Raw genomic sequence first — 22028 nt, 5'->3', positions numbered from 1 at the left:
GGGATTGAACCTGGGACCTCCTGCGTGCCGAGCAGATGCTCTGCCAACTGAGCCACAGTCCCTCCTGGATCACTGGAGTAACATGTAGTCCAGCTGTTCCAAGCAGCTGCTCACTGTCCAAAGAGCTGTGCAAATAGTTCCACGTGCCCCAGGGGACTTTGGGCTTGTGCTTCACAGGCAGTACTTGCCACATACCAGACATCGAGCCCCTTTTGAAGGTGAGGGGACTTTTAACAAAGCAGTCTGCAATACAGCATGGCAAGGAGAGTGAGTATGAAGAAGAAAAGGCACAGAGCCTATTGGGCATACCGAGATCTTTGGACATAAGTAACTCTATGGCCAGTTCCCATACACTCTCAAGTTTCTCTCAACCATAAGGGCTAGGAACTTCTTTTATAGACACCGAAGTTGAGAATTTCAGGACGCCAGATTCTGAACTAATACACGGAACCAACACCACGGAATCACACTGCACTGACTAAAAAAGGACAGGGAGGAGACAAGTTCACAAGAGGAAGAGACACAAAATAGGAATTGTGAAGAGTCTTATTGGGTATGTACTATAACCCATTCCTTACCTGCAGTAGCTTTCGGCATCTGAGACATGCTAAACATTACAGGGGAGCCAACAACCACCCTTCTGGTATTTCCATTGCCCTTGAATTTGTTTCACAAGGCTTTGATTCTAGTTGCCACTACTCAGACAGGCCTCCCTCTCCCTAAAAACATCTGCCAAGTTCGAAGCAATGATTCATTTCTCACTGACACCTCCCCCCATCTAAAAGCTGACATCCTCCAAAGGGCTGCAAAAGAATCCTTTCAGCTAGTCAAAATAATGACTTGACTGACCTAGTGACAGGCTGAGACAAGCATTTTCCCTCCACACACATGCACAGCTCAGCGTGCTGCCCTTACATTCTCTTCAGACAGATTTGGTTTGTGCAGCTCAAGTTGAACCAGACACAAACCTTCTCTTCGGAAAGCCCGAAGAGACCGTCGCTGCACTGGCTTCCCCAGGAACCGAACTCTAAATCTAGAGTAACATCTCTGACATGGGCAAATCTAAGCACGGCCCTTTAACCTAGTGCTCCAATGAGCTTTGCCTCTCCTGGTGCAGTAGCAGACTGAGCTATTGCTATATAGCAGCATACCAAGAAGTGGCAATCTATATTCTGAACAGCACCATACAGATTAGCTGTGTGGGCTTCAGCAAGTAGAAAAGGTCTACAAGTAGAAAACAATGATTCATACAATCCAATTTGCTGATATGTGCTCATTGGCTCCACGCTGCTGCCTGCAATGTGCTGTGGCTGCTGGTTGGGCTGACCTGCAGAGAATAAAGGAGGCCAGGCCCAAAATTAGCATGCAGGCAGCATGCAGCGGGATGTCGGCATGCATTCCATCACCATCTAATTAGGACACGCAAGTGCACAGCCCTCCCTCCCAGCCCCATCTTAACTGCAACCAAACTCCCCGAGACCCCATGGACTTGCTAATGCTGAAGTCCTTACACAGATCTTGCACCACATATACATTTAAAGACAGAGAGTGTGCACACATACAATTAACATCTATACACTCACTTTCTCCATTTGTGTTCTTGGAAGAGATAAGTCAAGAAAGGAAAGAAGAGGTATTCCCTGACTAGGAAGGAGCTACAACATGGAAACTTTCAAAGAACATTTTGTAAGTAAAAAAAAGAAAGAAACCAGAAAAGATTTTTGTGGGTCCAAACAAAGTCAGATCTTTGGTTTAATTTACATGTTGGGGACCTCTTTGCTTATGTAGTTGCTAGCTACACAATATTTCCCTTCAACTTTGAGACAGCAAAGTGAAATCTGCTGCACATATACGGGGGGGGGGAGGAGGGGGAGGAGGAGGAGGATTGGTTTTTATATGCCGACTTTCTCTACCACTTAAGGGAGACTCAAACGGCTTACAATCACCTTCCCTTCCCCACATCAGACACACTGTGAGGTAGGCGGGGCTGAGAAAGCTCTAACAGAGCTGTAACTTGCCCAAGGTCACCCAGCTGGCTTCGTGTGTAGGTGTGGGGAAACAAATCCAGTTCACCAGATTAGCTGCCACCGCTCATGTGGAGGAGTGGGGAATCAAACCTGGTTCTCCTGATTAAAGAACACAACTCCAAACCAACGCTCTTAACCACTACACCACGCATTGAAAGTCAGTTAAAGTGGTGTGGAAGCACTGCGGGGGTTGGCCTGCTTAAACCCCTCAAAACATTCAGGATCCTGGAGGGGTTTTTTTTAGAGGTAGGGTGTGATTTCCATGTCACGCCCCCCCCCCCCCAAATTACAATTCCTCACAAACCAACTAAAGATACATATTTTCCCACCATCCGTATGTGAATGCTAACAATCACATTTAGGCCACTAGGAACACTTATCTGTGTATTTATGAGGTTTTTTTAAAAAAATTATTAAGGGTACATGTAGGAAATTCTTGTGGGAATATTGCAATGGTAGGGCACACCCTCATTGCTTATAATATTGTCATAACAATTTCTGGGTCTCATCTCTGGATATATACTGTCCAAAGTCTACTGACTGTATAGTGACCTCCTGACCTCAGTGGAGCAACTTTAAAGGGATTAGCTTCTATTAATCCACTCATCCTATGTAACGGACAGCCAGTGTTTGCTCTAAGGATGCTGACTTCAAGATGGAATGTGTCATTGTCTCTCTTTCCTTTTGATCTTATTAATAATTAATTGTGGTATGCCTTGCCTAAGTTCCATTGTATAATCACTGCCTGACCTTTGCTATCGATTGTAATATCCTTAATAAAAACCTTGGGTGCTCTGAGGAAAGGCAGAGTAATTCTCCAAGGATTCAAGATACAGAATTGTCTGTCTCTTCCCTTCAGGTTCAAAAGGTAAAAAGAGGAAAGGGAAAACAGGGTATTAAAAAACAAGAAAACATACACGCTTTCTCATGTAAAATTTAACCAAGCAGGCTACATTAACATTGCTATATCTTTCGGGTTAACTATTGTCCGGATGCAAATATAGGTATTTCTGAGCTTTTGCACATTCAGAAAAATTTAACTGAAATGGTCAATGTCAACATTCCCCAAAACTTCAGACATTCATTGTAACATATACATGGCAACAGATCCCTTTTGGGATCTTCCCTGGCCCTGGGACAACACCTTCAATGGATGCCAAAAAGCTCTCTCACCTGTTTCCTGGCCTTCTCCTCCCTGGCTTGTGCTTTCATCTGCTGGACCTCAAGGGAGTCTGCTTTCCGCCTCCTCATGAACAGGTCATGGTTCCCAATGCACAGCTGAAGGATCTGTTCCACCCAACAACAAGGGGATAAAACGGAATACTCGTTAGCACGGCGTAGCTTCTCAATAGCACCTCTGTTCCACTTGCATCACAGAACTGCATGGCAACTCTCCACGAGAAGAATTTCCATGCAGCTCTCACCAGAACACCCAGCCATGGCATGGAGACCCTCTGCACAATGAGGGCAATCCATGTGGGCAGCTATTTTATGTGTTGCCGCTGCCATATGGAACAGCTGATGTAGAAATGGTTTCAGGCAGCATTTGCATGGCAACTGCAATGTGTACACCAGTTTTACATTCCCACTGCGACTACATAATGGCTTATTCCTGCTGTTCTCATAGTTGTTTGAGATCGCTCATGTGTATATTCACCCCGACTTTTTTTAAAACCCAAAACAGCTAGGGCAAGAGTCTCCTTAACTCTTTCATGTCTGGCCATTCCCCACCCCACGCCCCGCGGAAAAAACCCAGCACACATAGATTCAGGTGGTTTCATATCACAAGAGAAAATATGCTGGTATCTATATCATTTCCCTTGCAAATCAAAACACAGTTGTGATGGATGGGAGTTGTGATGGATGGGAGTTGTGATGTTGACCAGAAACAGCCCCAAACCCAGCTCTTCACCAGCCTTTCACTGAAGATGCCTCTCACCACAGATGCATTTGACAAAAATAAAAAGATAATGAAGAAGGGGAGGGCACAACTGAGCATCAAGATTAGTTAGGGTGCCTTCAGAGAACTCTAGGCCCTAATTTCTTGAAGGGTTTTCCATAAACAGATTCCCTACTTCCATTCTGAGGGTTGTCTGTTCTCTGGGTATTCCTTGGTTTCAACTACAGTAACGTTCCACTGAATTTTGTCACTCTTTTATTTAGTATTCACTAGCAGATCACAGTCCTCAGCTCCTTAGTATCTATGAAGCCCAAAGAGACTGGGAGGAAAATTGGAGGGGGAAGTCAACCATGGGTGAGCATTTATGACTGTGCGACTGTGGGAGAAATACACCCAAAGCCTTCTAAAGGTCCCCCACTCTGTGCTAAATGTGGACTCTAAGGAAGGGTAGTTCATAGTTCTGAAATCCTCTATACTAGGATCACAAGAAAACACTCCAGTGCAGAAATGAGGGTCTCCAGTTAGATTCTCAAATGTGATATATAAAAATTATATCATACCTTACAGAATCAATCCCTGGTTTATTTTCTAGATGCCCTTTAATAGGCAAAACAGATTAAGTTCCCCTGGCATTAATGGACACTAAGAGCAGTTATGGCTCTGGTGAAGGACTACTCTTACAGCTAAACATTCTCCAAGTGTTTAGGCTATTGCTTTTAGGATTCAAGGTATGCAGAACAGCAGGTAAATTTGTGTTTGTTGATCAGAAAATGTTAAGTGCTAGTGGGGCAGCACAGTAAAAACTCAAGACAATAAGGCCCACTAGACCAGAGCTGTGACTATTGGGTTCTAAGCAAATAGCCAGATGTCAAAGAGAGTAAAATAGAGGCCCTGGAGAAGCAGGCGGAACCCTCAGTGCTCCAAGAGACCAATTTCTGAGTGGGACCTGCCAACCAGTCAAACAAAGCCACTCCGCTGCTTCAGTTGTGTCTTGCTCCCTGTCAAGCAGGCCCTTCATGCAAGACAAGAAGTTTCTCACAAACATCCAGAGAACCGCTGCCCTGTCCACCTTCAAATCCCTCAGGGAAATATCCCTTTCAAGGGAGGCATGCAACCGTGGTCGAGCTTGTGTTTTTATTGCCAATTTGTTGTATGGCCTCAGTACCTTTTAGCATTAATTGTTTCCATTGCACTAGGTGTGTCCCACTCTAGGACACTTTAGCAAATAAAAAACAAAATGTAGGTACCTGACTCAGAGGAGACTGCAGTTTAAATTTAGAAAAGGGGAGGAAGACAACATATGGAACAGAGGGGGGAAGTGAGGATAAAACCCAGTCAGGAGTGGGAGAGGAAGTGAGGAATGGAGCAGCCAAGGATGGCAAAGGATAAATATGAGCGAATGCAGCTACATTAAAGCACAAACAGGTGGGCCGCTGGGAATTCTTTAAACACAACTTCCAGCCCTTCCCCCCTCTAAAAGTAAGCCATGTGGGGATCCAAGTTGGATCAGGATTGTGGCACAGGAGAGGGAAGGGGGTTAAGCCTCTCCTCCAACCCCATACATCATATTTCTGATCTGGAATGGTCCCAAGGAGTTGCTATTTGTGGCCACTACTGCTGTCTCAGTATGGACTTACCAGTTTATTCACACGCAGCTTTGAGGAGTTGAATTTGAACACATCAATTTTTTTATCCAATGGCTTGATCGTAAACTGTAAGAGAGGCAAAATTTGTCAAACTCATACACTGAAAAAAAAAAGAAAAGGGTGGGAAAAACAAATCAGAGGAAGAAAGTACAGCATGAGGGTTAAACTAAGGCGGAAGAGAGTTAAAGGAACAGGCTGGAGGCCAGATGCCAAAGCAGAGTCAATCAAGGGACAACTGTTCCCCTGGGATGGGAACGCTCAGCATCTTGTGTACTTCAAATACTTTCACAGCTCACAAACTAGCTCTCACATTAAAGCCGATCTGTGGGACCAGTAAGCACAAGGGGAAGATCATTAAAGGAGGGCAAGAGCAAATGCCTGGAAGAAAAACAGCAGCCACGGCAGTTGCAGCAATTCTAACAGATCCCAATCAGTACCTTCATATCTTCTTCGTCTGCTCTTCAGGAACACACGAAGACAGTTACAAACAGTAACTTTTTGCCCAAAGACATCACTGAGTAAATGCTTTATTCATCCGTGAAAGAAGAGAGGGCTAGAACAATTGGTTTTTAGCAAAGAAAATGGGGAGGGGCTGTAACTCAGTGGTAGAGCATCTGCTTGGCATGCAGAAGAATAATTGGTTTTTATATGCCGACTTTCTCAACCACTTAAGGAAGAATCAAACCGGCTTACAATCACCTTCCCTTCCCCTCCCCACAACAGATACCCTGTGAAGTAGGTGAGGCTGAGAGAGCTCTAAGAGAGCTGTGACTAGTCCAAAGTCACCCAACTAGCTTCATGTGTAGGAGTGGGGAAAACAACCCGGTTCATCAGATTAGCATCCACCACTCAGGTGGAGGAGTGGGGAATCAAACCCGGTTCTCCAGATTAAAGTCCACCGCTCCAAGCCCACCACTCTTAACCACTACACCATGTTGGTCCCAGAATCACCTGTTAAAGGGACTAGGCAAGTAGGTGATGTGAAAGACCTTTGCCTGAGACCCTGGAGAGTCGCTGCCGGTCTAAGTAGACAATACTGACTTTGGTGGACCAAGGGTCTGAGTATAAGGCAGCTTCATGTGTTAGGTGACCGGCAGCCTTAGAGCGAGGAATGTGACTCACTGTTTCAGATTCAGCTATTGCAAAGATTCCTGCCCTTGCTGCTGACAATGGGACATAGGAGGACTATCCCTATTCCAGGCAAAAAGCTGATCATTTCCACAGCAGATTAAACACCTCTGATGTGTCAGTGTAGCTGTGCTGTGCAACTATTAAGCCTGCTTACTATCATGTCAGATCTTACTGGTGGCCATATTATTATGAGCATTATTGACGGGATAAAAGATGACAGATCCTTCCCTCAAGGGGCAGGTCTATTACAGTCTATTATGTTCAAAGCCTAGCAGATGAGGTTTCAGCCCTTCAATTCCTGGAGGAATGCACAGTCAGGAAGCTTACACTGCATAAAGGCAGCAGAAAGATCTCCAAAGAATTTTTTTTTAAGTGATGTAAGATTATTTCTCAGAGATGATTTTTTTAAAGGAGGACCGTCATGAGTTAATTGCTTATGGCTTGAGCAATAAACGCAACCGACGTGGAACGTTTTAAGCTTTTTGCCGTTGCTAAATAATGTTTAAAGATGACCGATCCTTCTCCCCATTTCCACTTCTTCAAAAAGAAAAAAAAAACCATTGCTAATTTCTTCTGTGTGAGTGTTGATCTGAAAATTTCAGCCCTAAAGAAAGGAAACTCAAGTCAGGGTTGTGCAGCACATCACGAAGGTATAAAATCTCCATTCATATTAAAACTGCGCTTGTGCCTCTGATTTTAAAAGCTGCAGAGCCCAGGAAATTCACAAATTCTCTGCAGTGCTTCTAGATGGATAAGATCCAAAGGCTCTGCCCCTCACACAATGGCAGTTAGAAGGCAGAACACAACCAAAGTAGTGCAGGCACCTGAAAAAGCTGAGCTATTAGCCTTGGCTGGGCTGAGTACACCAGGAGCAGTTTCATTTTTAAAAGGCTATGTTAAAATACATACATATACAAATACGCTGTTGAACAATAAAAAATAGACTGAGTGCTTTTATTGTAGTCTTTACATGTCTTAAAGTTAAGAGCTCTTCTCAAAGTGGTGTAGACAGCCAGCATGGCGTAGTGGTAGAGCAGTGGTTTGGAGTGGTGGACTCTAATCTGGAGAACAGGGTTTATTCCCCACTTCTCCACATGAACGGCAGAAGCTAATCTGGTGAACTGGGCTGGTTTCCCCGCTCCTACACATTAAGCCAGCTGGGTGACCTTGGGCTAGTCACAGCTCTCTTAGAGCTCTCTCAGCCCCACCCACCTCACAGGGTGTCTGTTGTGGGGAGGGAAAGGTGATTGTAAGCCGGTTTGAGTCTTCCTTAAATAGTGGAGAGAGTCGGCATATAAAAAAACAACTCTCAACTCTAAGTATCTAATGGAGCCTTGACGAGACTGAGTTTACCATAGTCAAGCAAGCGATGAAAGATACCTGAATCCACTGTTGTTTAATTCACTAGTGTTTGTGTAGACAGGTGGGGAGACAGGGAGGGGCAATGAAATATGCCTACCTCCTTATCACTGTAAGAGACATTTCGAATCTCATTCCACGGAAAGGAGATTTTGGGGGTCAACTTGTTTTCCAGGTCATATATGTGGAGACCCAAGGCATCAACTCCCAGCAGTAGCTCAGTCCCTTTCTTATTCTAAAAAGAAAAGACGAAGGGGAGAAAAAAAACACATACACAAGATTTCCATTTATGGCTTCACAGCAGATCTGATACATAGAAATAATCCATATAGCTCTATCCATCCTTGTTCCTGGGCAGAGGGGGCAGGCAGAAGCGAGCAGCAGTGGCAGTGACTCATTCATTCCTTGGGAAACCTCCAAAAGGCCCTTCCTGGTTGCAGGTGAAACTGGAAATGTGCCAGCACAACAAACATTCTGCACAAAACTCTCCCGCTGCGACACAGTAGCTTCTTCTGGCAACAATCTGCAGAGCTGAAGACCTGCCCAACTGCCTCAGTTTTCTTTTTGGACATGCTTTCAGAGCACCTCAGAAACCCAGGATCTTACCCTAATGGCAAAGTAATTCACACCATACATCTCTAGATCCTGAGCAATCTTCAGATATTCCATTTCAGCTTCGTCCCTGCAATATAGACAGAGGGCAAAAAAGTTTACATTTGTAAACGGGTCACAAGGGAGCAAGATGGGTTTCTTGGCTTCACCAGCACATCGTGTACCAGAGCCAGAAGTGTCTCTGTTTCAGGGCATCAAGTTTTTGTTTACAAGCAAGATCAATAACGATCTACAACAAATCCCAGCCTGCAAGTCTACTGCATATTAATGTCCATTCAATAGGATATACAGCAAGAGAGAGATGACAAAAATGTTGACCTTTCCCCATCAAGATCCAAAGTAATCTTCTACTCCTGAACAACCTAAGCTTCCGTTCTGCAGTGGATATGAAGACAAAGGAAGATTTTATTCCCACTGTTAGAAGCCTACTTATTTATTTATCTAGACATTTATACCCCACTTTCCACAACAGTGGAGACCCAAAACAGCTTATAACATTGTTCGCTCTTACTCCATTTCATCCTCAAAATAATCACCCTGTGAAGTAGGTGAGGCTGAGAGAATCTAGTCCAAGGTCATCCAGCAAGTTTCCACAGCAAAGTGGGGATTTGAACCTGGGTCTCCCTGATCCTAGTCTGAAACTCTAACCACTACATATAGGGGCTCAGTGCGGTGTAGCGGTTAGCGTGTCAGACTAGGATCTTGGAGACCCAGCTTCAAACCCCCACTCTGCAATGGAAGCTCACTGGATGACCTCGGGCCAGTCATACACTCTTTGCTTGACCCCCCTCACAGGGTTGTTGTGGGGATAAGTAAAGATAAAGATCCCCTGTGCAAGCACCGGGTCATTTCTGACCCATGGGGTGACGTCACATCCCAACGTTTCCAAGGCAGACTTTGTTTGCAGGGTGGTTTGCCAGTGCCTTCCCCAGTCATCTTCCCTTTGCCCCCAGCAAGCTGGGTCCTCATTTTACCGACCTCGGAAGGATGGAAGGCTGAGTCAATCTTGAGCTGGCTACCTGAAACGGACTTCCGTCAGGATCGAACTCAGGTCGTGAGCAGAGCTTTTGACTGCAGTACTGCAGCTTACCACTCTGCGCCACGGGGCTCCTTGTTGTGGGGATACAATGGAGGAAAGGAGAATAATATCAGCTGCTTTGGGTCCCTATTAGGGAGAGAGGCAGGGTAAAAATGAAGGAAACTGCCCCACACTGACTCTCCAGTCAAGGAAGTTAGGTGAAATAAGGGGAATTAGGGAGACTAGATATTCTCTATGTAAAAGGTAAATTAGGGAATTAGGGAGGTAAATTATGTAAAAGGTAAATTAGGGAATTCGCCTATGTAAGGGGAATTAGGGAGACTAGCTATTCTCTATGTAAAAGGTAAAGGTAGTCCCCTGTGCAAGCACCAGGTCATTCCTGACCCATGGAGTGATGTCACATCCCGACATTTTCTAGGCAGACTCGGTTTATGGGGTGGTTTGCCATTGCCTTCCCCAGTCATTTTCTCTTTACCCCCAGCAAGCTGGGTACTCATTTTACCGACCTTGGAAGGATGGAAGGCTGAGTCAACCTTGAGCCGGCTACCTGAAACTGACTTCCATCGGGATTGAACTCAGGTCGTGAGCAGAGCTTTTGGCTACAGTACTGCAGCTTACTACTCTGCGCCACGGATCTCTTATTCTCTATGACAGCCTCCAATATAAGAAATTACTCATCTAACAGAGTTCAAACCTAGAACTTGCAGCAGTGAACCCAGGCAGGGATGTGTGGGATTACACAATTCATCAGTCCTAAGATTTGCTACTCTTTACTATTTGTTATTCTATAACTAGCAATAAGCAAAACATGACTCATTCAGGCTGCATATCAACACTGCAACTTATCAGAATCTTGAGAAAGACTGTTTTCAAGCTTCATCAGAAACATGATGGAAAACAGATCATTTTAAGCTTCATGCATAAAGCTAAGGATTTTTATCATAATCGGTTTTTTTCTTAGCCTACTGCAGGGCTCTTCTACAGAGACGCTGCAAGTCTGGCAACAATATTCCAATGCCACATAAACAGGCACAAAACTGCTGATTCAAGGCCCAGACAGCATTGCTGAGGAAGCCCCACCCTGGGCAGAGTTCAGAAGATGGAAGATTTGCTCTTCCCATATATTTGGAGAGGCCAGGCTTGGCTGGGCACTCTAGAAAAGCAGAGAGATTCATGTAACTGTTTTTCTATTCTGTTGTACAGCAGATGCTACTTGTTCTCCTACCACTTTTAAGAGAGCAAACAACCATAAAAGAATTGGAGCAATTTCTCACTTCAAGATGACATGTAAAAACAATTGAATAAGCTCCACAGATAGCAGTTTTCTACCTTTTGAGGAACCCAGTAAGAGCAACTTTCAAATACACCCACATGCTGGATCCACTTTCCCAAAGACATGATCCCACATGGCTGTGATCATATGGGCCTTTCCTACCAAACTATTGTACTTCCTCCTGGGAGGGTGACAATCAGATGAGAAAGACCCACGCAATCCACCACACATGCAGCTGCAGTATTCACACACATTCTCATCTGGCCCAGGTGAGAAGCTAGAGACTGTTAGAACCAACGGAGGTCGACAGCATACTTTCAGGGTCATTTCCCCCGATCACCATGTGCCCCAAGCATCTCTCTTAGATGCTATACCACCAAGAGCTATATTCCAGCCGATGCGATCTTGTATCGTTTTAACCTACTGTAAGCCACCTTTGGGGGAGGGAAGGCGGCATGGTATAGCCTGATCTCATCAGATCTTGGAAGCTAAACTGGGCTGGTAATCGGAAGGAAGACTCTGCAGAGGAAGGCAACGGCAAACCACCTCTCACTTGCTTTGAAAGCCTCTTGCTGGGGTCACCATAAGTCAGCCGTGACTTGACAGCACTTTACACATACATAAGCCACCTCAGAAATAATTACAGCCAGTATGATGTAGTGGCTTGAGCGCTGGGAAAAACTGGGGAGACTGGTTCAAATCCCAACTCAGTCATGAATCTGACTGGGCGCCCTTGAGTCAGTTTTTCTAAAGCTTTTAAAAATATATTTATATACTGCAGCAACATGGGATCGTGCCCACAGGTCATATAAAGGGAGTTCAAGCTGCTCTATTGAGATGCATTAATCACCTCTCACAGGGCTGTGTTTCTTGGAAACTCACCTGGCTCTCCCTCGATGTTGGCCGTACCAGGCTGTTATTCGTTCCTCCCACATTTCTGGGGTCATCTGGTACAGGTTTATAACCTGGGAATGGGACATAATGGAAGCTTAGCTTAACTCAGTTTGGCCTATTAATTTTGCCTCAACAAGTCTGACCAGGTTTCCAACCCTGCCGCAAGCAGGACACTAATAGGCCGATCGTATGTATGTTATCTCAGAAGGAAATCCCACTGTATTCATTGAGCATGTTGTTAGGTAAGCATGTGCAGGACTGCAGACCAAGTGGCCTTCTGGAAGTTGCAAAATCTTTCAGCCGCAGTTGCATGTCTTACGAAGGATGATAACAAAAGTAGTAAGACAGTTGTGTGGATGTTGGCACACAGTATTTTTACATACTTTCCCCAACAAACATATACATTAATTGCATCAGAAAATACAAGGTTGTGTAATCAAATTACAGATAGTTACACTTTATCCAGACAGACAAGAATTTGCATGTTTTAAATCCTTCATAAGCAATTAAAATATGCCACAAGAGTAAATGAGGTAGGCAGAAAGATTGTTATACCCCTGTTTCTCACACTGGTCAAGCCACCAAACCCTCATGAAGCAGCACAACTATGACAACAGCAGCTGAATCTGGATTCATGCAAAAATGCAGTGGAAAGACAGAAGACGTTGACTGGGGACCAGAACAGAGCCCAAACAAATTAATTAGATTGACAAAACTGAAGACCCATCTCGAAAGCACATTTAGGAGAGAAACAATTCAAATTTTATGGTATCAGTAGGGTTGCCAACTCCAAGTTGGGAAATTTCTGGAGATTTGGGGAGAGGGGTTGGTTTGGGGAGGAGAAGGAGCTCAGCAGGGTATAATGCCATAGAGTCTCCAAAGCAGCCACCCTCCAAAGCAGCCATTTTCTCCAGGGGAACTGATGTCTGTCATCTGGAGATCAGTTGTAATTCTGGGCAATCTCCAGGCCCCACCTGGAAGTTGGCAACCCTATTACTTAGTCATCCTTCAGGCAACTCTATGTCAAACAGGTTCCAGGAACACAACCCGCTGATGCATTCAGCTGAATGAACTGGTTTCTTACCCGCTTGGGAAGCAGCTCCTCCTGAGCCAGGAAGCCCCGCTTGTGAACGGTAGGATCATAATCTCCATACTGCAAAGACACAGAAATACTTTAGAGTTGGAACAAGTGTAACAATATGCCACACCAGCTCACAAAGCATGGACAGGGCCTTCCTACAGAGGTACAGCAAGTTTCCAGAGAATATGCAAGCTCCTTGTTGACACCTTTCACAGCATGTGTCTTAAAGGGCCAGAAGTAACTCTCTCCCCTTCGGGACAAGCCAAAGCGTCTTGGAATATGGCAGTGTTAATACAGCAACCTTCTATTTTTCTGAACCATTTTTCCTTTCCCCACCCCAAATATTAAAGCCATGTCCTTAAACAATACGTTCTGTACCAAGGTAATCAAAATTTTACAGTAAGATGCATCTGCAACCTATTCAAATTCCATACATTAAGCTTGCACATATTATCTTTCATATGATTTATTCCACTTCTGATAGTAATAGGGGGAGAAGTAGCCAAGCCAGGCACTGAAACCCTGACACTCTGTGTTCCGGCAATCATTCTAGCCCTCATTAGGACGCCTGAGATTTCATCATCAATTGACTTCCATGCCTATAAAAAAAGGAGGCATTTAATAACCAGACAGCATTCATCATATGATGCAACATCTGGAATTGAGAAAATGGTCCATCAGCTACTGGTTTTATAAAGGATTATAAAGAACTACCTCCCCCCCCCCCCAAATGACATTAGTGGCTGAATTAGAATTTGTACAGATGTTGAGGGGAAGGGCCAGAAGACATCACCTTGGGCAAGGGTCCCCAACATGATGCCTGTAGGTGCCATGGCAACCACCAACACCTTTTTTGAAGCTCACCACGTGTTCTTAGAAAGGGGGTGGGGCCAGGTGGGGCCTTTGCTCAACAAGGCTAGTGGAGATTTGATTGGCCGTGTAGATTTTTAAAAAATGTTGGTTTGGCGACGGCAGCAGCTGCCACCACAACACAACAATCTTCACTATGAGACTAATGGCACACTGTGGCTGGCTCCACCTCCTCCAGCAGCCATTTTGTGGCTATGCTGACCACGCTATGTCAAGATTCCAAAGGTGTCAGGAGGAGGAGGAGGAGGAAGAGGAGGAGGAGAAGGAGAAGGAGAAGGAGAGTTGGTTTTTATATGCCGACTTTCTCTACCACTTAAGGGAGACTCAAACCGGCTTACAATCACCTTACCTTCCCCTCCCCACAACAGACACCCTGTGAGGTAGGTGGGGTTGAGAGTGTAACTGGCCCAAGGTCACCCAGCTGGCTTCGTGCGTAGGAGTGGGGAAACAAATCCAGTTCACCAGATTAGCCTCCGCCACTCATGTGGAGGAGTGGGGAACCAAACCTAGTTCTCCAGATCAGAGTTCACCACTCGAAACCACCGCTCTTAACCACTACACCACGCTTAGCCTAGCAAGCTACTAGGCGTGCGACCAGCCTTCCAAGCCCAGAAGAGAATAAAAGCGCACAGAACCAGCTCTTATGACTGGCAAGCAGCACGGCCTCTGTATGAGCCATTAGTATAAATACTGGGAGCCTTGAATTCTTCCTTTGCTTGGACAACAGAATAGTGCCCTCTCTGCTACTGAACTTCAGGTTCCAGATTGCAACTAAAAGGCCCATGTGCCGGAGACCATAAGGTACAATTTCCCACCATCCTGGCTTGCCAGTGAGTTGGTCAAACCATCAGGCTACTTCACGCGGCATGAATACCTCCCTGTTAAGAACCGGCCTCCAAGCGGTACCTTATTATATATAGCCGGCAACCATTCCGGTCCAGCTCATCAGCATCCCCATTAATGCATTTGATCATCAACTTTCCTTGCAAGTAAGATTTAGATGGGCAGTCAAAGATCCTCCAGACAGCAATCCGTCCTGCTGCCAAAAGCTCTTTTACCTAAATTGGGCCACTAAATACCACTGTTATCAGACAAGTGCACCAAATCATTATTCATGTTAGCACATATGATCCATCATTTTGTGTCAATACTCTTCAAACAACAGGAAACCCAATGAAACAATCACTTTGGAAATTAAGAATTCAGGCTGGCTGCTCCTGTAACGTGCAGAAAAGACACGGTACAAAGGGGCATGGAGCAGCCACCTTGGAGGAGGTGACATAAGAGTGCGTGATCTACAAGCGATACATGCCGGAAATATTTTGATCTGGATTTGCACCATGCTGACATTGCCCAGTTAGAAAGCCAGGACACGATTTCCTTTCATCATTAAGCCCAGCATGCACAACATTCTCCATCTCTGTGTCCTCAGTGAGGACTCCGCTCAGATAGGGAGGAAGACTGGGATTGCTTAGCAACACAGATGATGAAAGAGAGTGCACACAGGAAGCCAGGAGTCACTCAATCAGTCTCTATTTAAAGTTGGAGCAAAAATGCCAGGGCTCAGCATCCATGACTTGCATACGTATCCTCTTGGCAGCAAAGCCATTCCCATGCCTCATACGAGGCAAGAGGGGCTTCAGGACGGAAGTGCCAAATTTGGAGCCAGCACAGATGCAAAGGAAGTGCCCAATCAGCATCTGACTCAGAGTTTGAGTCATGTAAGAAATGCTGCAAGAGCTGATCCAAGGAAGGCACCTAGCAGCTCCCGCAGGTTCCAGGAAGAGCCTAAATACTTTTGGTGGACCCAATCATCGTTGTAGAAGAAGAGGAGTTGGTTTTCATATGCCGACTTTCTCTCCCACTTACGGAAGAATCAAACCGGCTTACAATTACCTTCCCCTCCCCACAACAGACACCCTGTGAGGTAGGTGGGGCTGAGAGAGTGTGACTAGCCCAAGGTCACCCAGCTGGCTTCATGTGGAGGAGTGGAGAAACAAATCCAGTTCAGCAGGTTAGCGTCTGCTGCTCATGTGGAGGAGCGGAGAATCAAACCTGGTTCTCCAGATCAGAGTCCACTACTCCAAACCACTGCTCTTAACCACTACACCATGCCGGCTCATGTTGAAAGTACATGGCTGGGAATAGGACGGCCAAAATAGCTTCATTTCAACCCCCCAAAAATCTTGGCTTTCTGGAATCAACTTCATGAAGAGATCCCAGCTTAAGTAGAAGTTGTGAGCGGGGTGATACATTTCAAATAGATCAATCGGTGCAACCAAAGCTTTAGTTTCAAGTTTATTGGTGCAACTGAATCCACACTTCTAGTGGCCATCATGAGTGCCCGAGGGCACTGGCAACCAGTAGAAACAGGCAGATTTCTGAGAAAAGGATGCCATAGTGTCTTTTTGGTGTCCACAAAGAGGCCAACAGCAGTGACCATGAGTACAACCCCCCCACCACGGAGGGGTTGATTGTCACTAATGGGGCAAAAGCTACCTGGTTAGCAGCCAGCAGGGCGTTATTGCATCCTTTGAAAACTCTCACATTGGGGTTGCTGGCAGAATCAACCACCCTGAGAAGCAGAGTAGATTCTGGACTTATGACGAGACTTCTGCAACACAGAACACAGAGACCTACTGGCCTGGCACTCTCCACCCTATGCCAAATTTGATGAAGCATAAAGCTATGAAAGATCATTTCTCTCCTCCTTTTCAATCTTAGGATGAAAGAAGAAGAAGAAGAGTTGGTTTTTATATTCCAACTTTCTCTACCACTTAAGAGAGACTCAAAGCGGCTTACAATCACCTTCCCTCCCCCTCCCCACAACAGACACCCTGTGAGGTAGGTGGGGCTGAGAGAGCTCTAACAGAGCTGTAACTTGCCCAAGTTCACCCAGCTGGCTTCATGTGTAGGAGTGGGGAAACAAATCCAGTTCACCAGATTAGCCTCTCCGCTCATGTGGAGGAGTGGGGAATCAAACCTGGTTCTCCACATCAGAGTCCACTGCTCCAAACCACCAATCTTAACCACTACACCATGCTGGTTCTCTATGCCTTTTCTTCTAGCAATAAAAACTACTATGCCTTTTCTTCTAGCAATTAAAACAGCACACAACTTACAAGTTAATGCACACTGACTGGGGTTGCACAATACTGGGGGGCCTTGAATTTGTTAATTACTGCCGCTGTGTAATCCTTAGTATGACAGTGCATATAAGGCACATTCTGTACTTTATGCTTCTAAATTTAGCAAAAAAATCAGCTGTTCCTCCTAGGCATCAGTGGTAGCTTCATTTAATTATCAGGTATCTAAGAGAAATTACAACCTTCCTTCAAGAACTTCAAAAAAGGCACATTCATCAAGGTTTTACAATAAATGAATATGAATTTCATTGACAGGTGAAAAGCCAAACCATTTTTTAAAGAAATCTTTAATCAGTTGTCATCCCTACTTATGAGTTTGAGATTTACCAAGAATAAGCCTAAATGAAAAATTAAATCATTCCCCCCCTAAAAATATTTAAAATGGCATAAATATTTCAAGAGATGCTGGTTCAAATAATCTGACAAACTTCAAAAAGAAAACGTACACAAAGCTTTTCAATTAAATTAGATCGCTGTAAGTGTCAGGAAAACAGTTCTTCTTGAACGAACACTGATTCATGTTTCTGTTTATACTTGTAGATTGTTTCTCTATCAACCAGACATCTGGTTTTCGTTGTAGCACATAAATTTTGTTTGCATTTATATTCAAGGTACCAAAGTGTTATTAGTTTTGGAAATAACAAATAAGGAGAAAAAAAGCACATGCAGGAATCAAGGCAGTACAAAATCCAGGAGGCTAGAACAAGCATAGTCACTTACAATGATTCACATTTCTCAGAAAAATTATTTTACTATGTTTACTGCTGTGAGAAAGGGCCTTTATTGTTGTTGTTTTTAATATTTTCTGCTTAAAACAAAACACCAAAAACTGGCAGGATGGCAAGCAATTTGCAAAATACACAGTGGACATTGCTCAAAAACGATCTTATCTAAAACGGCTGTCTGATTTACCCCTTTGGACCTCATACACAACTCAACCAGATTCAAATTACATTTGCCAGCTTGCCTCTATTATCCCTTGCTTCCCACTCCTTTCCTCTAGAACAGTGATGGCGAACCTTTTAGAGACCGAGTGCCCAAACTGCAACCGAAAACCCACATATTTATCGCCGAGTGCCAATGCGGCAATTTAACCTGAATACCACCCCCAGAGGGGGCCCAGAGGGAGAGGCTAGGGTTGCCAAGTTCCTCTTCGCCATGAGTGGGAGGTTTTTGGGGTGGTGCCTGAGGAGGGCGGGGTTTGGGAAAGGACTTCAGTGCCATAGAGTCCAATTGCCAAAGTGGCGATTTTTTCCAGGGGAACTGATCTCTATTGGTTGGAGATCACCCGGGGCGGGGCAGAGCCGGAAAGGCCAGCGGCTTGGAGGAACCGCGCGTGCCGGCAGAGAGGGCTACGCGTGCCGGAAGTGGCACGCGTGCCATAGGTTCGCCAACACGGCTCTAGAATGTAGGGTCCTTGGGGCAGAGACACTTAGGTTATTCGGTACAGCGCCAGCTACCTCAATGGCACTATTGTTTTTTAATACTATTATTAAAGATGTACTTTTACTCTGCTGAGGATTAGATGATTTCAGGCACTGAATGGAATTCTAAATCCTGGGACAAATTAATCCCAGGTAAGGCAAGCACGTCACTCAACTGAGCAGTTAGCTGGCTGCCTATTATTTGATCACAATCAAGTATTTTAAAATATTCCATTCCCCCCTCCCCAGAAGTTATCAAATATTTCCTAAAGCCAAGAATGCTGTTGCATAGGCGGCAACACTTTTCTCATTTCATTATGGTATAATGAGTTAGCAGGACCAGGAATGAGGGCTGCTTCCCTCACTAGACAGGGTGCTAACCTAGCAGCAGAGCAAAGTTGCTCCTATTGGCCATCTGTTATAGTGGACGGCATCTCCAGCCAGGAAGATTTAGAGTGAATGCCTTTCAACACAGATTTTTCCTTGCTTAATAGTTGCCATTGTTTAACCTGTTTCAGTTTCATTTATTTATTTATTTTTGTGGCGTGGTATTCCAGGATAAAAACTAAACACAAGTTCAGTTAATTGCTTGCATTTATTAAAACATCACCTAGTTAAGTTATAGCTCACTGCAAACATTTTAAAGTTAATTTCATTGTTTCACAGATCTGTTGATTATCAAAGCCCTAGGGATTGAAAGATTGCCATGCCCAGCATACAAAGAAAGCTGTAACTCAGGACTGTTATATGGTTACTTTCCAAAATGAGACTATAATTCTTTCTACCCTCCTCCAGGGCCTGAATCCAGTAGTTGCCATGACACTGCCCCATACATTGTACAAGGGTGAACAGAGGTTCTTAGATATTCTCAAGTAGTCTGGTCAGTTAATTTAAATTTGTGTGTATTTTGATTGTTATATTCAGCAAGACATCTTCTCGTTGTTTATACTTTATTCCAGAACATATTATTTTTTCTTATAACATCTAACCAAGAGAAGAAGTCCACTTTTCTACCCTATGAATTCTTAAACATAGCCCAAGAAATGCTGCTAGGCCAAAGATTAAAGAAGCTTGCTTACCTAATCCAAGATTTAAAAATGGACATTTCATCATTAATTATCTTGAGATCTAACCCTTCTGATTTTGTACTTTAAGAAGAAGAGTTGGTTTTTATATGCCGACTTTCTCTACCACTTAAGGGAGAATCAAACCAGCTTGCAATCACCTTCCCTTCCCCTCCCCACAACAGACACCCTGTGAGGTAGGTGGGGTTGCCAGGTCCCTGTTCACCACCGGCGGGAGGTTTTGGCGGCGGAGCCTGAAGAGGGCGGGGTTTGGGGAGGGGAGGGACTTCAATGCCATAGAGTCCAATTGCCAAAGCGGCCATTTTCTCCAGGTGAACTGATCTCTATTGGCAGGAGATCAGTTGTAACAGCAGATCTCCAGCTAATACCTGGAGGTTGGCAACCCTAGAGGTAGATGGGGCTGAGAGAGCTCTTAATAGAACTGTGACTTGCCCAAGATCACCCAGCTGGCTTTGTGTGTAGAAGTGGGGAAACCAACCAGATTAGCATCCGCTGCTCATGTGGAGGAGTGGGAATCAAACCCGGTTCTCCAGATTAGAGTCCACTGCTCCAAACCACCACTCTTAACCACACCACGCTGGTTCTCCAATTAATTAATTCTTTCTATTAGGTGTCATCACTGGTGCTTTTCTTCTTTTGGTTTGCTAGCTAGTCGTTATTTATGATCCCACAGAACCCTCCAGGTAGTTTCTCTCCTTTGCATATGATTTACGTGGGAATCACCAAGATAAGAGAATCTTTGTGCAAAGCACATGAGGTTGGGGTGCCTGTCACTGGCAACCAGGCGACTAGACTTAACGAACCCTGAAAAGGATCCCTAGGTACAGTTTCCCGATGAAACATGAGATAATATCATATTGCCAAGCATGCAGCCAGTCAATAAAGGGCAAGAGCTTTCCAGCATGAAAAACACCTTTGGCAACACTATAGCAGCAGTTTCTGAACTCAACAGGTAGAAGCGGGCACAGTCTGCTAAGCAAAGCTGGGTTTTTTGGCCAATTAAAGTTGTTCTACATACCTCCTGCTTGAGAACATAATGCAGGAACAGCAAAACCACAAGACAAATGCTCACCCTTACAGCCTAATGGCAAAACGGCCAGTAGGTGTTCAATGCAATACGCTCCTTTGTAAACACTTATTAAGAGATTCATCAGCCCTAGCTGGCTAGCTCACTACACAAAATCACAGCAATTTAATTTTAAGGTAAAAAGATAAGGTGCATTAGTCACCACTCACAAGGACCACAAAGAGTACTGCTCGTTAAAAATAACCATTTATCAATATTTGTGCGTCCAGAACATCATTTCACTACATAACTACAACGCCACCAGTAGTGCCTTTTTTTGTTTGAACAAAGAAGAGATGACGCAAGGAGGGAAAGTGCAGAGCTGTCAGCGAACGGGGGAGCCGAGAACATTAGAAAGGCTGCGAACAAAACCATCACCACTCTCTGTGTGACTGCAATCAAAGAAGTCATCGAGGGAGACAAGAGCAAACTCACATCACACCGGCGACAAAGCTCATTCCACAAGATGGCGCAAGGCAAAGGCTTGAGCGCGATCACAAATGTACGCCACAGATGAGCAATTTGTCCTCAACCAAAGGCTTCATTGAAAATACAGGCTGAACAGCCAATTAATTTAGAACAGCTTGTCATGAATAATGCCAGACAACAACCTAGGGGCCCACTGCACTTCTTCTGTCATTATTTCCTTTTATTCTGAAGCTGTGTCGCCTCAAATGTATTATACAGTCCTCATAAAGTCTTAATAGATGGGACAAAAGTGGCAAAAACTGGAAACCTCCTGGCACTCAACGTTTACAGAGTCTGGGAGCTTCAGTTCGGAAGCAACAGTGTGTTGAAAGCTGAAAAGGAGTAGGCAAATCCACGGAAAATGACAACATCACACTGCGGCTCCTGCCATCGTTTTCCGTGAGGACAAAACTGTCAAAGTTTGCACCAGGACATGTCATTTGAGAGGTATAGGAAACAAAGCCAGGCCAGAATCTAACCCAGATAGGGAGGAGGGAAAGTCTCATTAAGTACCTACACTTACCTTAGCTTGGACTGCATAGGAGGCAAGGAGAACAGATGCCTCAGGTGGACAATAGATCTTCTCATCTAAGATCTGCTTCTTCACCTGAGCAAAACAGTCAAGCAGAGATAACACTGCTAAGTATGGCAACCCCAGTAGACATTCAGAGTTGGTTCACAACAGACATCCACAGCTGCCTGCCAGACTGTTTATTTTCAATTACATTTGAAGTCTTTGGGGCCCAGGATTCCATCATCACCGGTAAAAGTAGATTACAAGAATGGCTTAATTTCACTGAGCAAAACGCAAGCAAACGCTACTTGCAAAGCAAAAAATAAAAATCCTTATCCAATAAGCACTACAGAAAATGTTCTTGAAGGGTGCCAGGAGAACCATCCATTTGGATTTACTGGCTCCTGTTCCTTTAAGAAAAAATCAATTTATAACATCTGGCATTTAATACAGAAGTTCCCAAGTTTTTCACCAGCTCCATCTTTGTTGGCTG

At 44.6% G+C, this 22028-nt stretch overlaps 1 protein-coding gene across 5 annotated transcripts in view; it reads right to left on the bottom strand.

The window, feature by feature from the left end:
• The window catches only part of NF2 (NF2, moesin-ezrin-radixin like (MERLIN) tumor suppressor), an 86993-nt gene that overhangs the window by 44422 nt on the left and 20543 nt on the right, over positions 1-22028 (bottom strand). For all 5 annotated transcript variants that reach the window (XM_056859415.1, XM_056859416.1, XM_056859417.1 and 2 more), the window contains exons 4-10: positions 21545-21628; positions 12966-13034; positions 11870-11952; positions 8670-8745; positions 8164-8298; positions 5565-5639; positions 3201-3314 (exon numbers count right to left, since the gene is read on the bottom strand). In XM_056859415.1, the coding sequence (XP_056715393.1) occupies positions 3201-3314; positions 5565-5639; positions 8164-8298; positions 8670-8745; positions 11870-11952; positions 12966-13034; positions 21545-21628 (636 nt within the window). The remainder of the gene's footprint in view (positions 1-3200; positions 3315-5564; positions 5640-8163; positions 8299-8669; positions 8746-11869; positions 11953-12965; positions 13035-21544; positions 21629-22028) is intronic.

Source organism: Euleptes europaea, chromosome 13 (genome assembly GCF_029931775.1).
Source record: "Euleptes europaea isolate rEulEur1 chromosome 13, rEulEur1.hap1, whole genome shotgun sequence".
Taxonomy (NCBI): domain Eukaryota; kingdom Metazoa; phylum Chordata; class Lepidosauria; order Squamata; family Sphaerodactylidae; genus Euleptes; species Euleptes europaea.
This window is presented reverse-complemented; position numbering and strand designations above follow the sequence as displayed.